Source organism: Myxocyprinus asiaticus, chromosome 12, assembly GCF_019703515.2.
Source record: "Myxocyprinus asiaticus isolate MX2 ecotype Aquarium Trade chromosome 12, UBuf_Myxa_2, whole genome shotgun sequence".
In the NCBI taxonomy this organism is placed as follows: domain Eukaryota; kingdom Metazoa; phylum Chordata; class Actinopteri; order Cypriniformes; family Catostomidae; genus Myxocyprinus; species Myxocyprinus asiaticus.
Genome location: NC_059355.1, coordinates 41,589,146 through 41,615,458, shown reverse-complemented (window position 1 = coordinate 41,615,458; position 26,313 = coordinate 41,589,146). Strand labels below are relative to the sequence as shown.

At 40.1% G+C, this 26,313-nt stretch overlaps 1 protein-coding gene across 1 annotated transcript in view; it reads right to left on the bottom strand.

The window, feature by feature from the left end:
• LOC127449422 (contactin-4-like) overlaps positions 1-26,313 on the bottom strand; it is a 261,042-nt gene that overhangs the window by 77,408 nt on the left and 157,321 nt on the right. The window contains exon 9 of the mRNA XM_051712833.1: positions 14,535-14,674. Within this exon, the coding sequence (XP_051568793.1) occupies positions 14,535-14,674 (140 nt within the window). The remainder of the gene's footprint in view (positions 1-14,534; positions 14,675-26,313) is intronic.

Here is a 26,313-nt window from a genome sequence, read left to right as displayed (position 1 = left end):
TCCAGCAGAGCTTATTGCATGGAATACTGTATCCCACAATGTAATGCGTTTAAATTGATCTTCTGTTTCCAATGTAAAAAAAATGAATCAGAAGTAATATCAGCTGAGATTTTTAAAATCCCTTTCTTGCCTCATAATTTAATTAGACTATCATATGTAAAGACATTGTTTTCATAAAATTCGATTAAAAACTCAAAATATCTGCAAACATTTGCGAGATAATAAACATGCATCAAGATGTGATCATGTAACAAACCAAGTGAGATTATGTGACAACAATAGCACACTATTGTTTGAAATGTTTGTCGTGGAATAAAGCTGTTTCTGTTTCACTTGTAAAGTGTTATTTTGGGAATAGCGTACTACAATACAGTACTGCTTTCACTATTTCTGAAATATAAAAACTTTGCAAATACTAAAAGTAGTATGGTAGCATGCTTTTCCGAACACAGCATAACTGTTTCACTTAGTGTTTTTTTTGGCAGTACACAGTGTATCAGATTTCATTAAGTATAGTAACTTTAAACATAAGGGTAGTCTCTTTTCATCCAATGCAGCTATTTAAACGTTAGGTCACATTGCCACTTCTGTAGCTGTTGAAATCTTTCTGTCTTATTTTATGTAAACATTATAAATCAAACTATTTCAATGCAGTCAGAAGGAATGAAGCATATGAATGTAAATATAGCTATAAATGTTCTGTGTATGCAATGTCAACTGGCATCAGAGAAGCACAATGACACGGGTGAACAGAACCACTGACACGTTTATTACAAGATCAGCTAAGCCACGGTATGTGCCTCACATCAGCCTAAACCATATACAGTATATTGTGGCAGGCTTGCATAAATATGCACTGCCCCTTTAAAGCAGATAGTTTTGCACTGGCCCATTAAGACAGCCTGCCAATCAGTTCAAAGTGGAAGCAGTCTGGCAAGGTGGAGAACAAAGAGAGGGTGATCGCCAAACTCTTGAGCAACACAGTTCCAGTCTGTTTGTCACTGTGAAAGGAATACCAATCACAAACATAATTTCTTCAGGAGCAGGTTTGAATGTTTATTTTGTTTTTTTTTTATCTTTCTTCTCTGCCTGTTTGCTCTTGGTATTTTGTGAAGGATTATTCCTATTTGAGATGCAAGTGTAGGCTGGAAGTTTGTTGAAGGAGGGTTGCTAAATGCTTCCTCCATATTGCCAAAAACGGACCTTTTTCATCAATCTCAATCCCTCTCTCCCTCCAACAATCCCTAACAAACAAACACACACACACACACACACACACACACACACACACACACACACACACAACACACATACTCATTTTGAATACTTTTATTTGAAACACTGGGCAGAATCTATTTGTTTGATTTTGAATTCAATCGGACATTTACCTTGAACTCATTTTGTTGATGGACTTGTTCTGATATTCTTTGACTTTGACTTGATGGACTTTTAAGTAACTGGGCCTTCTAAATGTGAATCTATTTTGCATTGCAAAGTATATTAAATTTTCTGTTAATACATTTTGTGATTTAGCAAATTAACTTGTAAAGAACTTGAACTTGCAGTCCTATGTTTTGCGTAGCAGGTGGAATATTTGTTAGTCGGGAAATTTATATTGATAGGTTTTAACCTGTCTGGCGCCCAGCAATCATTTTTTCTACTTTAAGTAGTTCAAACCTAACAGATCCCGCTACATAAGTGGCACCCAATGTGGGGTCCGATCTACCAGTGTAAAAAAAAAAAATTGGTGTTTCAAATGAATGATCTTGTGTTATGTGAATTGCTCTTTATTGATGTTCTTGTGTACATTGTGGAATCTGAATTGTTACCCTATACCTTATTCTTTGTATGTGAAAAATGTCTGTGTTTGACCATTTACAACATGACCCACATTCAGTTTACTTAGACATTGAGGGTCCCAGTGTTCCTGATATTCAAACTCCCATTGTAAGACATTTTCCCATTCAAACCTATTTCCAAACACCAACATATCCCTCTCAGAGACGCCATGTGTGGTTTTTTTCAAATGATTGAAAGTGGAAATGTCAGCCCCAAACTAGCATCAGTAACAAATGAGCCAGTTACCACTGAACCACAAGACACAAGTAGGATGTCTTTAACCTCTTTATCATCAAACTGCGACTTCCTATGTTTTTCACACCTGCAGGGGATTTGGGTCGGTTTGCAGCAGGAGCTCAGGATATCTGGAAATAAGTGAATGATGGGAGGGAACTGCAGAAGCATGAAATAAAGGAACGTACAATCAAAAACATTGTGATGTGCAATTCAAAGCAGTGGCTATCTGAAATGATTGTAAAAAAAGGAAAATATGTAAACTGAACCGGAACAAGTTGTGACAATGGTAAAATCTGCCATTTCAGAGGAAGTGAAACATATTGAAATGTTCTTTTTTGTCTGAAGTTTGATTTATGGTGGAGCAACTACAGGTGGAACTTCAGCAGGAAATGCGGGCTTCCCGAAAACATCTTCAAACCAGTTATGATAATTTGTCTAAAGGAGTCAGTATTTGCATCTCTCAAATAAGTATATTGTTGGAAAAGGTGGAAACTGAAATAGAGGAGCAAAGGGAAGCCAAAAAGGAGAGATGTGCTTCTTTGGAAACACAAACAGAAATTGAACATTCTACCTCTGCTTAATGATGTGAAATGCAATCATCGCCAACAATATGTTCTCCAGTTGTTACAAAGAGTGATCACATTAAGTTGTCTTTCCCAACTTATGGAAAACCAAGTGATGATCCTGACCATCTGAATTATTTGTCAAAATGCACTGATTTCCTTGCACTGCATCTGCTATCAGATTATGATCTTCTGGCAACCCTCCGAACGCATTTTCATGGAACAGCTTGGGACTGGTGGAAAATAGCCAGATCCAGTGTGTCTACGTGGATTGAGTTTGAAACTGCCTTTCAGTCTGCATTTCTTGCTGAGGACTATGAGGAGGAATTGGCTGAGTGAGAAAGCGAGGACAAGGAGAACGAGAAAGCATCAGAGACTTTGCCTTCTCGTATAAAGATTTAAGTAAAAAAAATGGAATCCTACCATAGTCAAGATGATCTTGAAAAACATTAAACCACATCTGGCCAGTCAATTAGGGGTCGTGTTGACAATGTTGATGATTTAGTACACCTTGGACATCAACTTGAAAAAGATTTTTTAACAACAGCAATAATATGACCATCATAACAGTGTAAAAATTGCAAACACAGATGTTGCAAATCGAAGTGCTTTTTCCAATCAACCAGTTGAAAAACCTGTTCTCTGTTGGAGATGTAAGGGACAGCACTCTCCTGGCTTCTGCCCCCATTAATGTGGTCCGTACAATTTTAAATCAAACCCTTCTGTCTATCCCTTCCAGCCAGGTGGTGGTGCACGGATACCAGAAGTAGGAGCTGACCATGAGAAAGATGATACACATGTCAGAAAAAGAGAACTCTTCCGATGTCTGTCTCTGGTGAGTTCCATACCTCCTCCTGTGTTATCCTTGGAGCCTGTTTGCATGGATGTGCCAGATTACATTCAGCTTGCTGTTGCCAGTTTACATCTGGAAGACAAATATAAATAACAACTGCAGCATCTCCTGGAATCCAATCCTCAAGTGTACAGCCATCAACTTGGATGAACAGAAGTGTTACAACATTACATTCATACAACATACAATGTGCCAATCAAACAAAGGCCATATCGAATATCCCCTGCAAAATGGGCCATAATCAAGGAGCAGCTTGAAGAAAAGCTTATAGCTGGTATAGTGGAACATCACATTCAGGATGGGCTTCTCCAGTCATTTTAGCTCCAAAGAAACATGGTGGCCATCGGTTTTGTGTAGACTTCCGAAAAGTCAATGCACATACAGAGACTGTTGCATACCCTCTGACAAACATTAATGAAATTCTTGAGTCCCTCTCAGGTGCTGCTATTTTTTTCAACAATAGACCTAAATAGCGGTTACTGGCAAGTAAGTTTTGTATCCAGACAGCCTTCATTACACTATTTGGGCTATATCAATTCAATGTTATGCCATTCGGTTTAAAAAATGCTCCAGTTACCTTTCAGAGGTTGGAGACTGTCTTGTGAGAGCTGAGGGGAAGAATTTGTCTTGTTTATTTGGATGACATTACTGGCTATTCTTCATCTGTACCCCAACACTTACAGGACCTCCAGAATGTCTTAAACAGACTTCAGAAAGTCAACCTGAGTGTTAATCTCAAGAAATCTCACTTCTGTCTTCAAGAAATAAAATTCCTCAGACATATTGACAATTTTAATGATGTTGCTACATATCCTGACAAAGTGCAGGCTATTCAGTGTTATCAAGAGCCAAAAAAACTTCAAAGAGGTTCAGTGGTTTCTTGGGCTCGCTGGATGGTGTCATAGATTTGTTCCCATCTTCTCTCTAATAGCAGAGCTAATCAATGCCCTCAATAAGAAAGGAAAACCTTTCATCTGGAGTCAAGAGTGTCAATCTGCTTTTCAACAACTGAATGCTTGTTATCACCAATTCTTGGTCACCCAAATCTCAACTTTCCATTTATCGTCTACACCGATGCAAGTGAAACAGGTCTTGGTGCGGTGCTGGTCCAGAAAAGGGATTCCAGTACAGAAGTACTCACATATGGAAGCAGAACCTTAAACAAAGCAGAAAGAAACTATTCAGCAACAGAAAAAGAATGTCTGGCTATAGACGGGGTTCTCGAAAAATGGCAGTATTATCTTGAGCCTAAAATCTTCACAGTTGTCAGGGAACACACTTCTATACAGTAGATCCTGACTTCAACCAAGAAGACAAGCAGACTTATTAGGCAGGCTCTAAGTCTGCAGTGATTTGATTTTATCGTGGAGTATCGGAGAGGGAAGCTGAATGTAGCTCCAGATGCACTCTCCAGGATACCTGCCTGTGGTACATGCAGTCTATATTCAAACACAAAAGACACAAGAACTCTTCCACTGTCACTCGAACTAATATGGGAAGAACAACACAAAGACCCGAAGATCGAGAGAATCTTTAAGTCTGGAAGAAAGTGATGAGATGGTTGATCCAAATTATGTTGTTCTAGAAGACAAACTTTATTATTAAAACAAGATGTCAGATAAACAATTACATTACTGTTTGTACATTCCTGAGAGTCTAATCCAACCCATACTTAAAGCTTACCATGCAAGCCCTTTAAGCAGCCATGTCGTTATCTTCAAAACATATAAAAGGCTTCAAGATGTTGCTTTCTGGCTGGGAATGTGGAGGGATGTCAAGCATTTCATCAAATGCTGTTTTACCTGTCAGTCGCTAAAAGCAGACAACCGAAAACCTGCAGGAAATATCCAACAAACTACAGTCTAAGAGCCTAATGTGATGTTGGGTGTGGACATAATGGGACCTTTGCCAAGTAGTCCTGAGAGGAACAAGTACCTCTTAGTCTTTGTGGATTATTTCACTAGATGGGTAGAACTCTTCCCCTCTGGGTTGCCACTGCACAGACTATTTCTCAGATTCTCAGAAAATAAATCTTCACAAGGTGAGGCATTCCAGACTACATCTTATCTGACAGAGGACTACAGTTTGTATCATCCATTTTCAAAACGCTCTGTGAAAGATGGACTGTTGCACCAAAACTTACCACAGCTAATCATCTGCAAACTAATTTGACCGTGAACCGTACACTGAAATGCATGATTTGCTTATGTTGAAGACCACCACAAAAACTGGGACAAATACATTCCAGAGTTTAGATTTGCCCTGAATTCTGCCATTAAAGAAACAACAGGAGTGTCACCAGCAGAATTTCAGCTGGGGTGAAAGTTAATATGTCCCATCGGCAAAGTTCCACAAATACAAGTTCCTACCCCAGATTCTTCTAGTTATGATGTTGTCCATCAGTTGAAATTACTACATGGTAGAGCAAAGGAGAGTGCCAAAAAAGCACAGCAACGTCAACTAAGGAACTAAACATACGAGATGCTGGATTCAAACCAAAGGAACGAGTGTGGGTTAGAAACTTCCCACTATCCCATAGAAAGGACAAGCTGGGACCTATGAATTAATAAAGAGGCACTAGAGGATACTGGTGAAGTTGTGAGGACAGTTCATGTATGCAATCTTAAACCCTTTTATCCCACTGCTGAAGATCTTGACTTTAAAGAAAAGAAAAAACTCTGAGATTTTTCAAGAGGAATCTGATGAAGAAGATTTCCTTGGCTTTTAAATTGCAACTCTTACCAACAAGCGTGGTTTTTCCAAGGGGCAGGCTTGCATAAATATGCACTGCCCCTTTAAAGCAGATAGTCTTGCACTGGCCCTTTTAAGACAGTCTGCCAATCAGTTCAAAGAGGAAGCAGTCAATGGCAAGGTGAGAACAAAGAGAAGGTGATCACCAAACTCTTGAGCAACACCGTTCCAGTCTGTTTGTCACTGTGAAGGGAATATCATTCACAAACATCATTTATTCAGGAGCAGGGTTGAATGTTTTTTATCTACTCTGCCTGTTTGCTCTTGGGACTTTGTGAAGAATTATTTCCATTTGAGATGCAAGTGTGGGCTGGATGTTTGTTGAGGGGGGGTTGCTAAATGCTTCCTCCATATTGCCAAAAACTGACCTTTTTTCACTGCCCTTTCTCATTGATCTCAATCCCTCTCTCCCTCCAACAATCCCTAATAAATACACACACAAACACATACTCATTTATTTGAAACACTGGCCAGTATTTATTTGTTTGATTTTGAGTTCAAATGAATATTTAACTGATTTTGGTGATGGACTTGTTCTGATATTCTTTGGGCCTGAGGATGGACTTGATGGACTTAAGTAACTGGGCCCAAATGTGAATCTATTTTTCATTGCAAAGTATATTACATTTTCTGTTAATATATTTTGTGATTTAGCAAATGAACTTGTGAAGAGTGATTTATGTTTGCATTCCTATGTTTTGAGTAGTAGGTGGATTATTTGTTAGTCGGGAAATTCATATTGATAGGTTTAACCTGTCTGGCACTCAACAATCATTTTTGCTACTTTTAAGTAGTTCAAACCTAACAGATCCTGCTATTATATATATATATATATATATATATATATATATACACACACTATATTGCCAAAAGTATTCGCTCACCCATCCAAATAATTTAATTCAGGTGTTCCAATCACTTCCATGGCCACAGGTGTATAAAATGAAGCACCTAGGCATGCAGACTGCTTCTACAAACATTTGTGAAAGAATGGGCCGCTCTCAGGAGCTCAGTGAATTCCAGCATGGTACTGTGATAGGATGCCACCTGTGCAACAAGTCCAGTCGTGAAATTTCCTCGCTACTAAATATACCACAGTCAATTGTCAGTGGTATTATAACAAAGTGGAAGCGATTGGGAACGACAGCAACTCAGCCATGAAGTGGTAGGCCACATAAAATGACAGAGTGGGGTCAGCAGATGCTGAGGCGCATAGTGCGCAGAGGTCGCCAACTTTCTGCAGAGTCAATCGCTACAGACCTCCAAAGTTCATGTGGCCTTCAGATTAGCTCAAGAACAGTGCGTAGAGAGCTTCATGGAATGGGTTTCCATGGCCGAGCAGCTGCATCCAAGCCATACATCACCATGTGCAATACAAAGCGTCGGATGCAGTGGTGTAAAGTACGCCGCCACTGGACTCTAGAGCAGTGGAGACGCGTTCTCTGGAGTGACGAGTCACGCTTCTCCATCTGGCAATCTGATGGACGAGTCTGGGTTTGGCGGTTGCCAGGAGAACGGTACTCATCTGACTGCATTGTGCCAACTGTGAAGTTTGGTGGAGGGGGGATTATGGTGTGGGGTTGTTTTTCAGGAGCTGGGCTTGGCCCCTTGGTTCCAGTGAAAGGAACTCCTGAATGCTTCAGCATACCAAGAGATTTTGGACAATCCATGCTCCCAACTTTGTGGGAACAGTTTGGGGATGGCCCCTTCCTGTTGCAACATGACTGTGCACCAGTGCACAAAGCAAGGTCCATAAAGACATGGATGAGCGAGTTTGGTGTGGAAGAACTTGACTGGCTTGCACAGAGTCCTGACCTCAACCCGATAGAGCACCTTTGGGATGAATTAGAGCGAAGACTGCGAGCCAGGCCTTCTCGTCCAACACCAGTGTCTGACCTCACAAATGCGCTTCTGGAAGAATGGTCAAAAATTCCCATAAACACACACCTAAACCTTGTGGAAAGCCTTCCCAGAAGAGTTGAAGCTGTTATAGCTGCAAAGGGTGGGCCGACGTCATATTAAACCCTATGGATTAAGAATGGGATGTCACTTAAGTTCATATGCGTCTAAAGGCAGATGAGTGAATACTTTTGGCAATATAGTGTATATTATACACACACACTGGTGGCCAAAAGTTTGGAATACTTTACAGATTTTGCTCTTATGGAAAAAAATTGGTACTTTTATTCACCAAAGTAGCATTCAACTCAATGTATAGTCAGGACATTAACAATGTGAAAAATTACTATTACTATCTGAAAAAAACAAAAAAAAACAAATTCAGAACTGCTTAAACTTCAAAGAGTTCTCATAAAAAAATCCTCCATGTGTAGCAATGACAGCTTGGCAGATCCTTGGCATTCCAGCTGTCAGTTTGTCCAGATACTCAGGTGACATTTCACCCCACACTTCCTGTATCACTTGCCATAGATGTGGCTGTCTTGTCGGGCACTTCTCACACACCTTACAGTCTAGCTGATCCCATATAACTCAATGTGGTTAAGATCCATAACACTCTTTTCCAATTATCTGTTGTCCAATGTCTGTTTCTTTGCCCACTCTAACCTTTTTTTTTTTTTCTTTTTTTTTCTGTTTCAAAAGTGGCTTTTTCTTTGCAATTCTTCCAATAGGGCCTGCACCCCTGAGTCTTCTCTTTACTGTTGTACATGAAACTGGTGTTGAGCAGGTAGAATTCAACGAATCTGTCAGTTGAGGACATGTAAGGCATCTATTTCTGAAACTAGAGACTCTGATGTACTTATCCTCTTGTTTAGACCTTCCACATCTCTTTCTGTCCTTGTTGGAGCCAGTTATCCTTTGTCTTTGAAGACTATAGTGTACACCTTTGTATGAAATTGAGTTTCTAGAGAAAGCTGTTTCTTTTTTGCCATTTTTGACCTAATATTGACCTTTTGACAAGCCAGTCTATTGCATACTGTGGCAACTCCAAAAACAAACACAGACAATGTTAAGCTTCATTTAACGAACCAAATAGCTTTCAACTGTGTTTGATATAATGGCAAGTGATTTTTTTTTTTTTAGTCCCAAATTAGCAATTTAGCATGATTGCTCAAGGATAAGGTGTTGTAGTGATGGCTGCTGGAAATGGGGCCTGTCTAGATTTGACCAAAATTGGCATGAAATCTGTGGAGTGGTTAAAAGTGTATGTAAACTTCTGACTTCAACTGTATGTATATACAGTTGTGCTCAAAAGTGTGCATACCCTGGCAGAAAATGTGACATTTTAGCATTGATTTTGAAAATGAGTAATCATGCAAAAAAAAAAAAAAAAGGTCTTTTTATTTAAGGATAGTGATCATATGAAGCCATTTATTATCGCGTAGTTGTTTGGCTCCTTTTTAAATCATAATGATAACAGAAATCACCCAAATGGCCCTGATAAAGTTTACACACCCTTGAATCTTTGGCCTTGTTACAGACACACAAGGTGACACACACAGGTTTAAATGGCAATTAAAGGTTAATTTCCCACACCTGTGGCTTTTTAAATTGAAATTGGTGTCTGTGTATAAATAGTCAATGAGTTTGTTAGCTCTCACATGGATGCACTGAGCAGGCTAGATACTGAGCCATGGGGAGCAGAAAAGAACTGTCAAAAGACCTGCGTAACAAGGTAATGGAACATTATAAAGATGGAAAAGGATATAAAAAGATATCCAAAGCCTTGAAAATGCCAGCCAGTACTGTTCAATCCCTTATTAAGAAGTGGAAAATTCGGGGATCTCTTGATACCAAGCCAAGGTCAGGTAGACCAAGAAAGATTTCAGCCACAACTGCCAGAGGAATTGTTCGGGATACAACGAAAAACCCACAGGTAACCTCAGGAGAAATACAGGCTGCTCTGGAAAAAGATGGTGTGGTTGTTTCAAGGAGCACAATACGATGATTCTTGAACAAAAATTAGCTGCATGGTCGAGTTGCCAGAAAGAAGCCTTTACTGCACCAATGCCACAAAAAAGCCTGGTTACAATATGCCCGACAACACCTTGACACTCCTCAGCTTCTGGCACACTGTAATTTGGAGTGACGAGACCAAAATAGAGCTTTATGGTCACAACCGTAAGCGCTATGTTTGGAGAGGGGTCAACAAGGCCTATAGTGAAAAGAATACCATCCCCACTGTGAAGCATGTTGGTGGCTCACTGATGTTTTGGGGGGGGGGTGTGAGCTCTAAAGGCACGGGGAATCTTGTGAAAATTGATGGCAAGATGAATGCAGCATGTTATCAGAAAATACTGGCAGACAATTTGCATTCTTCTGCACGAAAGCTGCGTGTGGGACAATCTTGGACTTTCCAGCACGACAATGACCCTAAGCACAAGGCCAAGTTGACCCTCCAGTGGTTACAGCAGAAAAAGGCGATGGTTCTGGAGTGGCCATCTCAGTCTCCTGACCTTAATATCATCGAGCCACGCTGGGGAGATCTCAAACGTGCGGTTCATGCAAGACGACCAAAGACTTTGCATGACCTGGAGGCATTTTGCCAAGACGAATGGGCAGCTATACCACCTGCAAGAATTTGGGGCCTCATAGACAACTATTACAAAAGACTGCACGCTGTCATTGATGCTAAAGGGGGCAATACACAGTATTAAAAACTAAGGGTATGCAGACTTTTGAACAGGGGTCATTTCTTTTTTTTTTCTTTGTTGCCATGTTTTGTTTTATGATTATGCCATTCTGTTATAACCTACAGTTGAATATGAATCCCATAAGAAATAAAAGAAATGTGTTTTGCCTGCTCACTCATGTTTTCTTTAAAAATGGTACATATATTACCAATTCTCCAAGGGTATGCAAACTTTTGAGCACAAGTGTGTGTGTGTGTGTATGTAATGTATGTATGTATGTATGTATTATTATTAGCAATCTGCTGTGATTTACAAAGTAGAGGTTTTGAGCTGGTCACCTTAGCACTACTGCATTCCTATAAACCAGAAAGAACATGAAAGGTCTTCATTGATTAAGTGCAAAGGAAAATAACAAATGGTAGAAGTCAACAACCCATGCTTTTGCTACATCAATGACCTTTAGTTATACAATTGATTAGAGCACTGATGTTGATGGTGACATTTGGAGATTGTAATAATTCTACACTGATTAATTCATTTAACCGGGATACATTGGAAATCAACATTTCTGAATCAAATGGTAAGCTAGGTGCATGATTCAATCAAGAGATTGTGTTTTACCCTTGGGACGATAGTCTATCACAGCACAAAACGGGCGGTATTTCGGCATTACTCAAAACCGATATGCCCACGCTTTTTTCCCCAGAAAGAAACGAACACAGTTATGTCTTTTATATCAGTTTTAAGGGCCGGTAATGCAGAATGAAGAGATCACATTTTAAATTCAAGCGTTCTTTTTTGGCAATTACATAGAGCACAAACATACCTGTAAAATGAGTATTATGCTAAGAGTTATGCTGCGAGTTTGGGTCATTTATGAATATGAATAAGTCATTTATTTGGGCATTTCCATTTGGTGACACTAGTGGCGTGGAAATTAGACACACTTTACCTTTTAATAAAGGGCAAAACAAATTAACTGTACTACTGATTATGCAATTTTGAAAGCTGTTATATTCGGGCCCTGCTAAAAAAAACATCATAAACCAGTCTATAGCGTTTTGCTGATCTAAGATGGTTTTAGATGGTTTAGTTGGTCACCCAGCCTTGCCAAGCTGGTCTTCAGCTGGTCGGCCAGTTGGTTTCCGACCCCGATCAGCTCATAAGTGCCCAAAACCCCTCTAAAACCATCAAAACAGACCAGCCTGAAAGACAGGCTGATAACCAGATGAATGCAGCCCTATATAGTGTCTCTAAATGGATCAATATCTTTGTTTTGTTTGCACCCACATCACGTAGTGAGGCTAATTTACATGAAGTTTGCTTATTTGTTTATTCACAACACCGTAGTTGCACCAAAGAGCTGGTAGCCTCTAAAAATAACTTAATGTGCTGCAAACCCACAAGCCAACGATCATTAGCCATGTGAAGTGTTTGGTATTCCTGGAGAATTGCTCTTAGTTGAGATCAGTTGTATATTACATAGGGTGTCAAGACATATAAATATTTATCACCACTTTCACTATAGTTTAAGTGGACTTCAGAGAAAGACAAAAACATAAGAGATTGTCAGGTACACAATAATGGTTTATAAGCCTTCTCTAAATGGCCTTTGAGGAAACAGGTTTAAAAGCTGTTCTTTTAGAGAGTTTAATGGAAGATTGCCATCTCTTGTCTTTAGGTTCACAGCTTCAAGTAACCACACTAAATCAAGCCGTAATGGCCATAAAATGTATTTAACTTTATTAAAGGACTGCTTAAATGCCCTCCAAATGCTGCACTTCTATTGTTCGGTGATGTTTGTAGTGTACTTATTGGTTACAAACCAGTAATGATGTTTATGTATTGAGCAATAATGATGATTAGAAGAGTTATAGCAATTAGCATATTCCTCTGCACCATTTTATTAAAGCAGCCAAAAAATAACTTTGACAAGCACACAAAACTGTATGAAATGAAAATGTGTTGATTAGGTCCTTAAAATGTGTTGTTAGAAATGAATGGTAACAGTTTGTCCTTGATAATGCCACTTTTGAGATTATTACAGTTTTGCTGAGCAATTCCATCACATTTTTGGAACAAGTGGCGGATGTTTCGACGCTTTTATGTTCCCAATTTTGTCTCTTCCTATTGTTTCAACATTTCTGTAGTGGCCTACACAGAAAGTGCCCATGACATATCAGGTTATCAAGTGGATTTTCTCAGATTTACTGTAGATAGCAAAGATATGAAGTCGCAGAGATGCATTAAAGGGTTAGTTCACCCAAAAACGACAATTCTCCCATCATTTACTCATCCTCATGCCATCTAAAATGTGTTTTTTTACACAAAGCTTTTTAGAAGAACTTCTCAGCTCTGTAGGTCCATACAATGTAAGTGAATGGGTGCCAAAATTTTGAAGCTCCAAAATCCACAAGGGCAACATAAAAGTACTCCAGATGACTCTGGTGGTAAAGCCATATCTTCAGGTGCGATATAATAGGTGTGGGTGAGAATCAGATTAATATTAATTTTTTTTTAATTTATTTTTTTATACTATGACTGAGCAGGGAGGAGAATTTAATCTCAACTCCACATTCACTTTCTTCTGTTTTTGGTGATTCACATTCTTCATACATATTGCCCCCTACAGCGCAAGGAGTTGAATTTACGATAAAAAAAATAAATAAAAAAAGACAATGTATCTGTTTCTTATCCACACCTAGCATACCATGTCTGAAGATATGAATTTAACCACTGGAGTCATATGGATTACTTTTATGCTCCTTTTATGTGGATTTTGTAGCTTCAAAATTGGCACCCATTCACTTGCATTGTGAAGACCTACAGAGCTGAAATATTCTTCTAAATATCTTAATTTCTGTTCTGCAGAAGAAAAGTCATACACATCTGGGATGCCAGGGGGAGTGAGTAAATCATGAGAGAATTTTCATTTTGTGTGAACTATCCCTTTAAGGAATACTCTAAAGCATTGGTCTCATATAGCTAATAAAGATGGCTTGCGGTATTACAAACTCGCTTATCACAGACGTGGGAAGTGTGGGTGCTGCAGCACCCCCTGCTTTCACAGGATTGTAAATGCAAAGCAAACTGTTTTATAAACAAAATCAATACATTTTACACTTTTAGTAAAGTGAAAAAAAAAAAAAAAAAACTGCTCAACTCGAAATACAAGCCAACGTTTCAATTAAGCTTGCATTGTGAGCTCTGTTTTGATTTTTTTCATATATAATATGCAATAGTTTATTTTTTTTTATTTCCTTTTGCTGCGCAGCCTCACTTTTTTTTCATGACAGTGTAAAATAGCCCACCAGTCGTTCTGACATGGCTCAGAAATTTAAGCCCATTCCTCACAAAAAGCTATTGCATGGCTTTATACGACTTGGAATTTGGTGGACAAGTTGTATAGACTACTATTATGGCACTTTCTACCACTTGACAGCCGCAGATCTTATTCAATTTAATGGATGGAAATAAGTAGCTTGGACATTCTGCAAAATAACACCTTTGTGTTCCATGGAAAGAGAAAATCATTTTGGTTTGGATTGGTATGACATGAGGGTAAGTAGATAAAATAATTTTCATATTTGGGTAAACTATCCCTTTTAATGCAATTTCTATTATTAGTCATAACATCTCTAGAATCTATCTACTGAAACAATTTGAGTGACCGTGCTCACACTTCTGAGGAGAACTGACCTCAGTGGGCTCCAAGTTCTCTCCATTCTTCATCCATCTGTAAGAGGGTTTGGGCTTCCCTGTGGCTTTGCATTCCCACACCAGAGAGTCATCTATGGCCTTCTGTACATCCTGTGGCTTCTCAATTAGCTGGGGAGAGGCTGCAACACCAAACACCAGAGGTAATGATTACACAAAACTGCCTTAACCTTGATTATTGTGCTTTATTTGCCCTTCAAAGAGAACTTATATTCTTTGAGCTATGAACTATGAGAAACAGTATGATGTAATCACAACGATGCACCATAAGCAAACAACAACAATGACGACAACAGAGGTCAGGCTCAACTGATACACTCATCCACTTAGATGGGTAGAGACAAGAAATCGCATCTAATATATTAGTTTTGTCCAAAGGTAGTGCCATAAATTCCTACACCATTACCATTAGGGTAAATTATGGCTTAATTATACAGACATTGTATTGATCTTTCTTTAAAATGCAAGTAACTCAAACCTAATAAATAATTGACCCAGACTCAACAGCACATTCAGAGCATCATTTATGGACATTTTCCCTAAAGGACAACAAACAGTTAACAAAAATTATGGGTAGACGGCATGCAAATAAACAAACAATATAAACACACAAAGTGCCCAAATACAAGATAACTCAGCCTAAAGTGTACTGTATACTGAATATATAAATAAAAATTCTTTTTTTTCATCATTTACATCACCCTCATGCTATCCCAGATGTGACTTTCTTCTGTAGAACACAAACAAAACTATTTAGAAGAATATTTCAGCTCTGTAGTTCCACACAGTGCAAGTGAATGGTGACCAGAACTTTGAAGCTCAAAAAGCAAATAAAGACAGCATACAAGTAATTCATCCAACTCCAGTGGTTAAATCCATGTTTTCATAAGCGATATGATAGATGTGGGTGAGAAACCAATAAATATTTAAGTCCTTTTTATTTACTATAAATCTGCATTTTCAAATGGCCCTCCTAAGCACCCTTCTCTTTTCTTTTGTTTATGGAGATTTGCATTCTTCGAACATATTGCCGCCTACTGGGCAGGGAGGAGAATTTATAGTAAAAAAGGACTTAAATATTGATCTGTTTCTCACCCACACCTATCAAATCACGTCTGAAGATATGGATTTAATCACTGGAGTTGTATGGATTATTTTTATGCTGCTTTTGTGCTTTTTGGAGCTTCAAAGTTTTGGACCCTGTTGACTTGCATTGTATGGACCTAAAGAGCTGAGATATTCTTCTAAAAATCTTCATTTGTATTCTGCAGAAGAAAGTCATTCACATCTGGGATGGGATGAGGGCAAGTAAATGATGAGAGAATATTCATTTTTGGGTGAACTATTCCTTTATGGCAGGGGTGTCCAACTTCTTCGGTCGGGGGCCAAATGCAGACAAAATAAGGTGCCGTGGGCCGCATCGCTGTAATTTAAAAAATGGCAAGAAGCTACTAGATTGCCACTATGCAAAACCATTATATTGTATGCTTAATATTATGCAAGTTTTAATCATAATTTTTGCTCTATGGTATGCTTGTGTAGGCCCTACATGTAAATGAAATATAGGGTATTTCACTCACAAAGAACTCTTATAATGGAACAGTGATGCTTCTTATACAAAATGTTACACTCATTTATTCACATTTGATCTTTTTGATGTCCATTCAGTGGCAATGCAATGCAAAGAAAATACTGATCTGCTACTGAGTGTTGGGTGTGACTCATCACAATAATCAGAATTGGATAACATTTGATCACTTTATGAAGTGATATAGGGAATTACTCTCTATTTTTCAAGGAATTACCACTATACAATTATAACTTCTGTTCTGTTGTTACTTGCATTAGAATTTGATCAAAATGATTGCGCTTCATTTTATTTTGTAAACGTGCATGTGCAAGCTGAGCGCGCGTATCAGACACAGATGTGCACGTGTTTTAAGCGCTCTCTTCTACAGTATGTCCTAACTCAAATGGCGCTGGGAAGCCCGTGAATCGTTTTTCTTGTTTCAATGAAATATCAGAACGAACCAATTACAGTATACTTCTCAGCACTACAGAGGACGTTCTGGAAAATATGCTCGGTTCGCGCGTCTTTGTGCATGCTCAAACTGTGTTCAGCCACTCGCACAACAGCAGCTCTACTCAGTTGTATAATGTAAGGTATCAGTACATTTTAACAAGAACAAGTACATGAGTAAAGTATCTAACCTGATGTCAGTCCTTTAATAAATGCATCATTCTTTCTGCGGGACACTTCATCCTTGAAAATAAAGAGTATTCCAAACTCCTGTTGAACTCTGGCAGTGGATGAAGCTGATGATGACAGCACAGAACGCACTGGAGACGATGCGCTGTGAACAGCGGCTGCACGTGATAGTGACATCAAGTGGCAAGAATATTAATTTTATATGATTCCTCCATAGCGGGCCTTATTCTGTTCCGTTTTTAAAGTCTTTCGCGGCCCGCATCGGAGCAGTCGGAGGGCCGCAGATGGCCCGCGGGCCGGACTTTGGACACCCGTTTTATGGTAATAATATTTATAAAAGTTTTCAGATAAGTTGAGTGTACAATATTTTTATTTTTTTTTTTTTAAGAGAATGTTACATTACGTTTTTCTTATCCAACTGGCAAATAATTTCTTGTTAAAAGCATATTAAAAAGCATAAATGCATTGTGTAAAGCATAAACCTCACTAAAAATGTGTTTGATTTATGCTTAAAGAAATGTGGTTAACACTTTACATAAAGGTTCTATTTATTAGCTTAAGTAAATGTTTGCATAAACAACTTTATTATAAAAAAAAAAAAAAAAACGTCATTTTAAAAATGTATTAGTATATGTTGAAATTAACATTAACCAAGACTAATGTGTGCTGTAAACGTATTGTTTATTGTTAGTTCATTTTATCTAATGTTAACGAATATAACCTTATTGTAAAGTATTATCGAAATGTGTTTGATTTATGATTAAATAAAAATGCAATTTTGCCAATGGGTGAAGAAAAATCAACTTAAGATATAAGCTATGAAAACAAGTCTTAATAGCTTACACAATTTTGCTTCTCCAGAAAAAGTATCTTGTTTTAAAGGTAAAGTGTTATTTCTGCACCATCAAACAAATTTGCAAACTGGCACTGGTCAAACAAACAGATAATTATGCCGCAAAATCATGCTATTGGTCATAAGCCCAATACAAATGCCTTTCTTATAGTTAAAAGCATGTAACATATAGAAAATATTTTGGTCGAAACGCTTACAATGGAGTAAGAAAAAGAAACTTAATTCAAAACATATTCCCTGAAATCAAGTCTTATATACAGTTTTTCTTCAAGTAAGTTTATCTTCATTTAAGCATGTTTAGAGATATTTTACTAGTAAACAAGACAAATATACTGCAATGTAATTGATGACTGATTCCTACTGCATTCTGAGAACTTTTAATTATCTGTCTAATACTGCAAACCAGTTGTATTCGGTTCTTAAACCTACAACTAAAACCAAAGTGATGCTGCTTTTCCCCTCAATTCCCTAATTCTGGGAGAGTGACTTTTAAACCCCACAGTTTAAATGAGAGTAAGCAGTCTGGCCCTGACTTAGCTTTGCCCACAGGGCACACAATCACACTAAACATTTCACACCCACAAGTCAAACTTAAAAGGAATGTGTGATTATGATAAATACAGATCTGTGTCTGTGGTCTCTTTGGAAGAACATCTGCTTTTGTAAGACCTTCAGCTATTCTTTTATGGAAAACTCTTGGTGTAAAAGCTATTTAATTAAAACTATGTAACCTTAAACTGAGCTCTGTCTATAGATGTAAAAGATGAACCATTCATTCATGTCTCTTTGAAAAAGTAATATCATGGAAAATTGAATTTTCCTTTCCTTTTTGTATTCATATACAAAAATATTGGCCAAACATAAGAGGGCATTTACTATAAGCCTTAAATGTACAGTAGGGAAAAAAAACATTTTAAAGGGATTAATACTCATAATTTTCTCACCCTCATGCCATCCCAGAAGTGTATGACTTTCTTTCTAGAGCAGAACACAACAACAATTTTTAGAAGAATATCTCAGCTCTGTAGGTCCATACAGTGCAAGTGAATGGTGATCAGACCTTTGTAGCTCTTAATTGTAGGACTTTTGAATATTGTTCTGTTTCTCACCCACACGTATTATATCACTTCTGAAGATATGGATTTAAACCCTGGAGTCATATGGATTACTTTAATGTTTCTTTTGTGATTTTTGGAGCTACAAAGGTCTGATCACCATTTGCTTGCATTGTATGGATCTACAGAGCTGAGATATTCTTCAAAAAAATCTTTGTGTTCTGCTGAAGAAGTCATATATATCTGGGATGGCATGAGGGTGAGTAAATGATGAGAGAATCTTCATTTTTGGGTGAACTATCCATTAATTAAACTGTTCAACAAACAGAATTTCAAATCGATACAATTGTACAAAAGCCCAACTACGCCCCCTGGAGGTATCTTTATGTATATAACTATTAATTTTGAACAAGCCTAGACAAGTCAAGACATGCCTGAACAAGTATCTGTATATGTATATGTGTGTGTACAGGTGGAGAGACTGACTTGTTTTCATTGCACAATCTGGACTGCTGCATGTTTGTTGTTCCTGTGAGTGATTTAAGAAACCACACACTGATGGGCAAATGCCAGTAATACCTCATACATACAGAAATAACCCTTCAGCTGGGACACTCTCTCTTGCTCCCGTTTCCCTAAACGGAAACTCCCACCACCATTTCTACCAATGCTTAACCGAACCCTCTGAGCGTCCCTTACGCTCATATATGGTCCTTCGAGCCGGATGTACTTCAGTAGAGATGGATCCTATACTGCCACACAGCAGATCCCGCGGTCCGACCCCGCACACAAAGAGAGACATCTTCCAGCCCATCTTGAGGATTATGAAGTACAGCTCCCTGCACTCAGCAACAACCCCAGCTGACACCTCTTCACAGAGATGTACTAGACAAGTCTATCTCCTCTAGTACAGCCTCCAACACTACATCCAGACCATGCCACAGTGCATCAAGTAGATCTCCAAGACACGTTCTGTCTGACGTCCAAGCTGCAATGCTGGAGGAGAGATTAAAGGCTCTTGAACTAGAGAAACTATAACATCAGATCAAAGAGGACACTACAGCAGATAAGGAATGTCAGAGACTTGATGATTAAGCCAGAGACTCGCTCAAAGCCAGAGAAGCCTTGGCTAAACAAATTGAGACATGATGCCGTCTCAAAGTACAAAATGAGCTTGAGGTTGCCAAGCTAGTCACCTCGCTCCTTAAACAGGACACCCACGACGTGAGCAGACCTGGATTGCAATCTAGCATTGCAAGTAACTCACCTGAATCACTACCTGAGGTAAGCCCACCTCAACAGAGAGTTGCTTTTAGTGATATCTTCATATCATCTGCCCAGGAAATGCAGGGACATTCCACGCCACACCTTGACTTTCCTGCCTCTGAGGCATCAGTATTGCCTCCTCCAGCACCACATGTAGTGCTGACTACAGCCTTAGCAACTGAAGGTTCCTCCAGTACCCATGACTTCAGATGTGTGCCATCCCAATGTAGTGACATGGTCATCGCCCCCTCTTGCAGCAGCTCAGTCCACTTCAGAGTCTAGAATTGCTTTCACTGACCCTTCACCCATTTGTCCAGCTACAGTTACAATGCAGCCAACCCCTCCTGTCACCACTGTAACCTACCATCAGATACCTGCAGTCAGTATGCCTCCTTCAATAGCTTCATCTCCGGACCCTGTAACCTTAGGGGCTTCAGCACATATTCAGCCACACCAAGTACTGTATCCTCATGCTCAAATGGCATTCCCAGCCACTCATCTGGTTCCATCTCATGCCCTTCCAGCTCAGGCAACAATGTATATAACTCAAGCCCAGCAGCTCGGACTAGAGATGTTAGCTGCTTCTGCCTATGTTGTCCCAAAACCTGTCACACCGACCTTTGAAACTGGATTTGAAAGTGACTTTGCACTGCTCAAAATGGCTCTGGACAATCTAATGAATAACCAAAAGCACTTAAGTGAATAGTACAAGTATCAAGTGCTTCTAGGTCACTTAAAGCTCCCCAGTGCTCTCCAGCTTGCAAAGGTATACATGCACGATCCCAGGCCATACACTGCTGCTTTTCAAGCACTGCAAGATAAATATGGCTAACCACGCCAACTAGTCCAGTGTGAGTTATGTGCCATACTGAATGCCCCTGCAGTAAAGTTTAGAGATGCTGAAGTTTTTGACGACTTTGCCTTATCCATCCATTCATTAGTAGGGATGCTCAGGACTTTAGAAGGCCTGAATGGTTGAGTTAAGGTGTGGATCTCATGTCGATCACCTTTTGAGCAAAATGCCACCATCATACCGTGACAGTTTAGTGGAGTACTGCTTTAGCCACGGCATTTTCCAGACAGGCACAGACCGTACCTACACTCCACCTGATTTCTCTGTATGGCTACAACTAAAGTCTCAGGCTAAGTATATTTCAAACAGGGCAGCAGCACTTTATCAAAGTGAGGTATCCAGGACAACTAAGCAGGATCCACGCATACCATCTCACCCTAAGGACAGATCCACCTCAATCTTTACTCAACTAACAGTACCTTACCTGTTCAAGGACAAGCAAGAGTACAGACACCCAGGTTTCAACCGTACTGTCCATATTGCAACAAGAAGGACCATTTCCTAAACTCTTGTTCTAAATTTAAGCTACTAACCACAGAGCAAATAATGAAGTGGATAAAGGATGGAAAGCATTGTTGGAAATGTGGAAGGACACATACTTCAGACAACTGCACTCTGAAGCGAGGGTGCAAGACCTGTAAAGAGCTGCACCTGAACATTCTCCATGAAGCAGCCCTGCAGACACACGAGTGTTCTTCTGGTCAATGTTCCCACCTCCCAGGTATACTTGGATCATCCCAACCGATCTACAAAGGTGATGCTTAAGGTAGTTATGGTCCTACTTGATAACAGGGATAAAGCCATGGAGACATATGCAGCATTAGACAATGGCTCTGAGCGTAGCATTATACTGCCACAGGCTGTGGAACAGTTAAACCTCACCACAGTGCCTGAAAATCTCACACTACGTACAATACGTCAGGATGTACTTCAATTAAATGGAGCATCTGTTTCCCTCTCTGTCACCTTTAAACAAACCAACTAGGAAGTTCCAGATTAATCATGCCCTCACTGCAGAGAATCGGAGACTGTCTGAACACTCTTATCCAGTAGCTGCACTCCAATGTTGGTAAGGACCCAATATGCCATATCGGGTCCTTACACTTACATTTATGAATTTAACAGATGCTTTTATCCATAGCGACTTACAATGCACTTATTACAGGGACAATCCCCCTGGAGCAACCTGGAGTTAAGTGCCTTGCTCAAGGACACAATGGTGGTGGCTGTGGGGATTGAACCAACAACCTTTCGCTTACCAGTTCAGTGCTTTAGTCCACTATGCCACCACCACAGATTGAGCAAGCACAACCCTTGCTACTCATTGGGTCAGACATGTCTCGCCTATTTGGGCCAGTCCAACCCATACGAATGGGACCTCCAAATGCACCCATAGCTGTTCACACTAGACTTGACTGGGCTCTCCAAGGCCCTGTAGGATACAACCAAACTGCTTCCTGGGATCAACAATTTCTGCACATCTCTAAAGATGCTCAGAATGCTGTGCTACTCAAGAACGTTGAGGGTCTTTGGCAGATTGACACCCAGCCCTACATTAATGAAACAACAGCCACTCATTCTAAACAGGACCAGCATGCTCTGACACTACTCCAAACATGCACTAGTCAATTAGAATAACTCCCAAACGCAAATCAGTATAACACCTGGAAAGACCTGGTAAAGGCCACAGTGGCATACCTACATGGGGCAGCTCAATCTTCCACACCGCAAATAGATGTAGCTGAGCATTATGTTGCTACAGAAAGGCTCCTTCTCCAACAAGCCCAAAGAGATTCATTTCCAGAGGTGGTTAAGGCTCTTTCATCAAACCGACCCTTACCATCTAATAGCCAGTTAGTGTCCCTGTCTCCTGAATATAATAGAGATGCTGGGCTAATTAGGGTTGAAGGGAGACTACGTCATGCTGAACATATAGACATGAATGCCCTACATCCCATAGTTCTTGATCCCCATTAACAACTAACTAGACTCCTTATTAAGGAATATGATGCCAATCTCCTTCATCCTGGACCAGAAAGAGTCCTTGCTGAGCTCAGACGTCACTATTGTAACAAAAGTGGCATGCCCAACCTAACATCCCCATGATGGCAGATCTGCCACCAGCTCGTCTTAGGCTTTACAAGTCCCCCTTCTAAGTCCCCCTTCTAATGGGCTGCTTTGGCCCATTTACAGTAAAAATAGGACGACGAACTGAAAAGAGATGGGGAATAGTCTTCAAGTGTATGACCACCCGATGCCTCCATCTGGATCTACTTGAGAGTCTCGACACTGATGCCTTCTTGATGTCTCTATGGAGGTTTATAGCTAGAAGAGGCAAGCCTTTCGAGCTCTTCTATGATAATGGCACCAACTTTGTTGGAGGGAACAGAGAGATAAGAGGCCTATGAAGCTATGGCACCTCGATTAAAGGAGCAATTAGCCGAACAGAAAATCTCTTTCAGATTTATTCCTCCCAGTGCTCCACATTTTGGTGGTATTTGGGAGAGGGATGTAAAATCAGTGAAACAAGCCTTGAAAGTCATTCTAAAGGAACATACAGACCCTGAAGCAATCCTCCACACTGTTCTCATTGAGGTGGAGGGCATCATGAATGCCAGGCATTTAGGCTACGTATCATCAGATATCGCAGACCCAATCACACCCAGCATCCTGCTCATGGGTCGCCATGACTCCTCTCTACCACAAGTAATATATGACTCCAGCAATCTCTTAAGAACAAGGAGATGGAGACATAGCCAAATACTTGCAGACCAATTCTGGGCTAGATTTATCAATTATTATCTGCCAAACCTCCAGGAAAGACAAAAATGGCAAAGGGACAACGACGAACTCAGGGTTGACCAGGTAGTGCTCCTCATGGACCCACAACTTCCATAAGCCCTCTGGCCAGTGGGCAGGGTGACTCATACCTTCCCTGGACCTGATGGACGTATAAGGACAGTTGCAGTTCAGGTTCAAGATCGGACTTATGTTAGACCTGTGGCTCAATTAGTCCCACTTCCCAAACTCATGGATGATGACCACCAATTCTTCCACTAAGGAAGGGCTTTCTATCAGGTTCAAATGTCCTGATGAAAATTTGGGGGCAGCTATGCACAAAAGCCCAACTACGCCCCCGGAAGTATCTTTATGTATATAACTTTTTTTTATTAATTTTGGACAAGCCTAGACAAGTCCAGACATGCCTGAACAAGTATCAGGGGGGCAGACTATATACACTATATTGCCAAAAGTATTCGCTCACCCATCCAAATAATTGAATTCAGGTGTTTCAATCACTTCCATGGCCACAGGTGTATAAAATGAAGCACCTAGGCATGCAGACTGCTTCTACAAACATTTGTGAAAGAATGGGCCGCTCTCAGGAGCTCAGTGAAACCCAGCTTGGTACTGTAATAGGATGCCACCTGTACAACAAGTCCAGTCGTGAAATTTCCTCGCTACTAAATATTCCACAGTCAACTGTCAGTGGTATTATAACAAAGTGGAAGCGATTGGGAATGACAGCAACTCAGCCACGAAGTGGTAGGCCACGTAAAATGACAGAGCGGGGTCAGCGGATGCTGAGGCGCATAGTGGGCAGAGGTCGCCAACTTTCTGCAGAGTCAATCGCTACAGACCTCCAAAGTTCATGTGGCCTTCAGATTAGCTCAAGAACAGTGCATAGAGAGCTTCATGGAATGGGTTTCCATGGCCGAGCAGCTGCATCCAAGCCATACATCACCAAGTGCAATGCAAAGCGTCGGATGCAGTGGTGTAAAGCACGCCGTCACTGGACTCTAGAGCAGTGGAGACGCGTTCTCTGGAGTGACGAATCACGCTTCTCCATCTGGCAATCTGATGGACGAGTCTGGGTTTGGCGGTTGCCAGGAGAACGGTACTTGTCTGACTGCATTGTGCCAACTGTGAAGTTTGGTGGAGGGGGATTATGGTGTGGGGTTGTTTTTCAGGAGCTGGGCTTGGCCCCTTAGTTCCAGTGAAAGGAACTCTGAATGCTTCAGCATACCAAGAGATTTTGGACAATTCCATGCTCCCAACTTTGTGGGAACAGTTTGGGGATGGCCCCTTCCTGTTCCAATATGACTGCGCACCAGTGCACAAAGCAAGGTCCATAAAGACATGGATGAGCGAGTTTGGTGTGGAAGAACTTGACTGGCCTGCACAGAGTCCTGACCTCAACCCGATAGAGCACCTTTGGGATGAATAAGAGCGAAGACTGCGAGCCAGGCCTTCTCGTCCATCATCAGTGTCTGACCTCACAAATGCGCTTCTGGAAGAATGGTCAAAAATTCCCATAAACACACTCCTAAACCTTGTGGAAAGCCTTCCCAGAAGAGTTGAAGTTGTTATAGCTGCAAAGGGTGGGCCGACGTCATATTAAACCCTATGGATTAAGAATGGGATGTCACTTAAATTCATATGCGTCTAAAGGCAGATGAGCGAATACTTTTGGCAATATAGTGTATATAGGTGGAGAGACTGACTTGTTTTCATTGCACAATCTGGACTGCTGCATGTTTGTTGTTCCTGTGAGTGATTAAGAAACCACACACCGATGGGCAAATGCTTCTAATACCTCAAACATGCAGAAATAATCCAAATAAAACCCTTCAGCTGGGACACGCTCTCTTGCTCCTGTTTCTCTAACCGGAAACTCCCACCACCATTTCTACTAGTGCTTAACTGAACCCTCTGAGCGTCCCATACGCTCGTATAACAATACAGGCATAACATTTTAGCTAGCCTCCTATTTAACAATTTATTGTAAGAAAGGGAACGTCTGTAAATAAATTTGGTTACTCATTTTTATATTTATGCAATACAAATGATTGATGTAGACTGATGTATGCCAATAACCTTTAATATGCTAATAAAGGTTTTCTTTCACAAAATAGAATTTCCAATTCAAATCATGGTTAGGTGTAGGTTTGGGTTGGGGTTAAATCTTAGGTAAAATCATAATGACATTTTTTGTTGGTTAATTTTTTTTGTATTTTTTTGTTTTGGAAGTAAAATTTTTACATTTTAATATGAGCCAAGATGCTGATTTTGGAATTTTGTACAGTTATCATGACTTGCTGTGAGACTGGGTTAAAACGAACACTATCCCTACGATTAACACCCTCTCTTTATGGGTGATTTGAATACAATTAGAGATGCACAATATTGAGAGCCCAGCAAAGAAAAGACCTAATGAAGGCAACAAAATAATTTGTGGGTGATTTCTAATCATGCCAACAGCAGCAGAATGAAAGACTTTGAGTGTCTCCCCTGCTTTGCTGCTGTCAGAGGAAGTGATAAACATGAGATACACTTATTGATCGACTCATTCCCTCACTCTGCTGACGAATGTTTCGTAGGCCTAATTCCATGGGACTTCAAAATAAGATTACAGATTTTATCACCTGGCTGGTAGATGGAAAGACGATGGGGAAAAGGAGATGCAGAGGAAAGAAAGAAATCACAGTGGCAGTGAAGAGGTCTGGCCGTAGGCTAATCCAGAC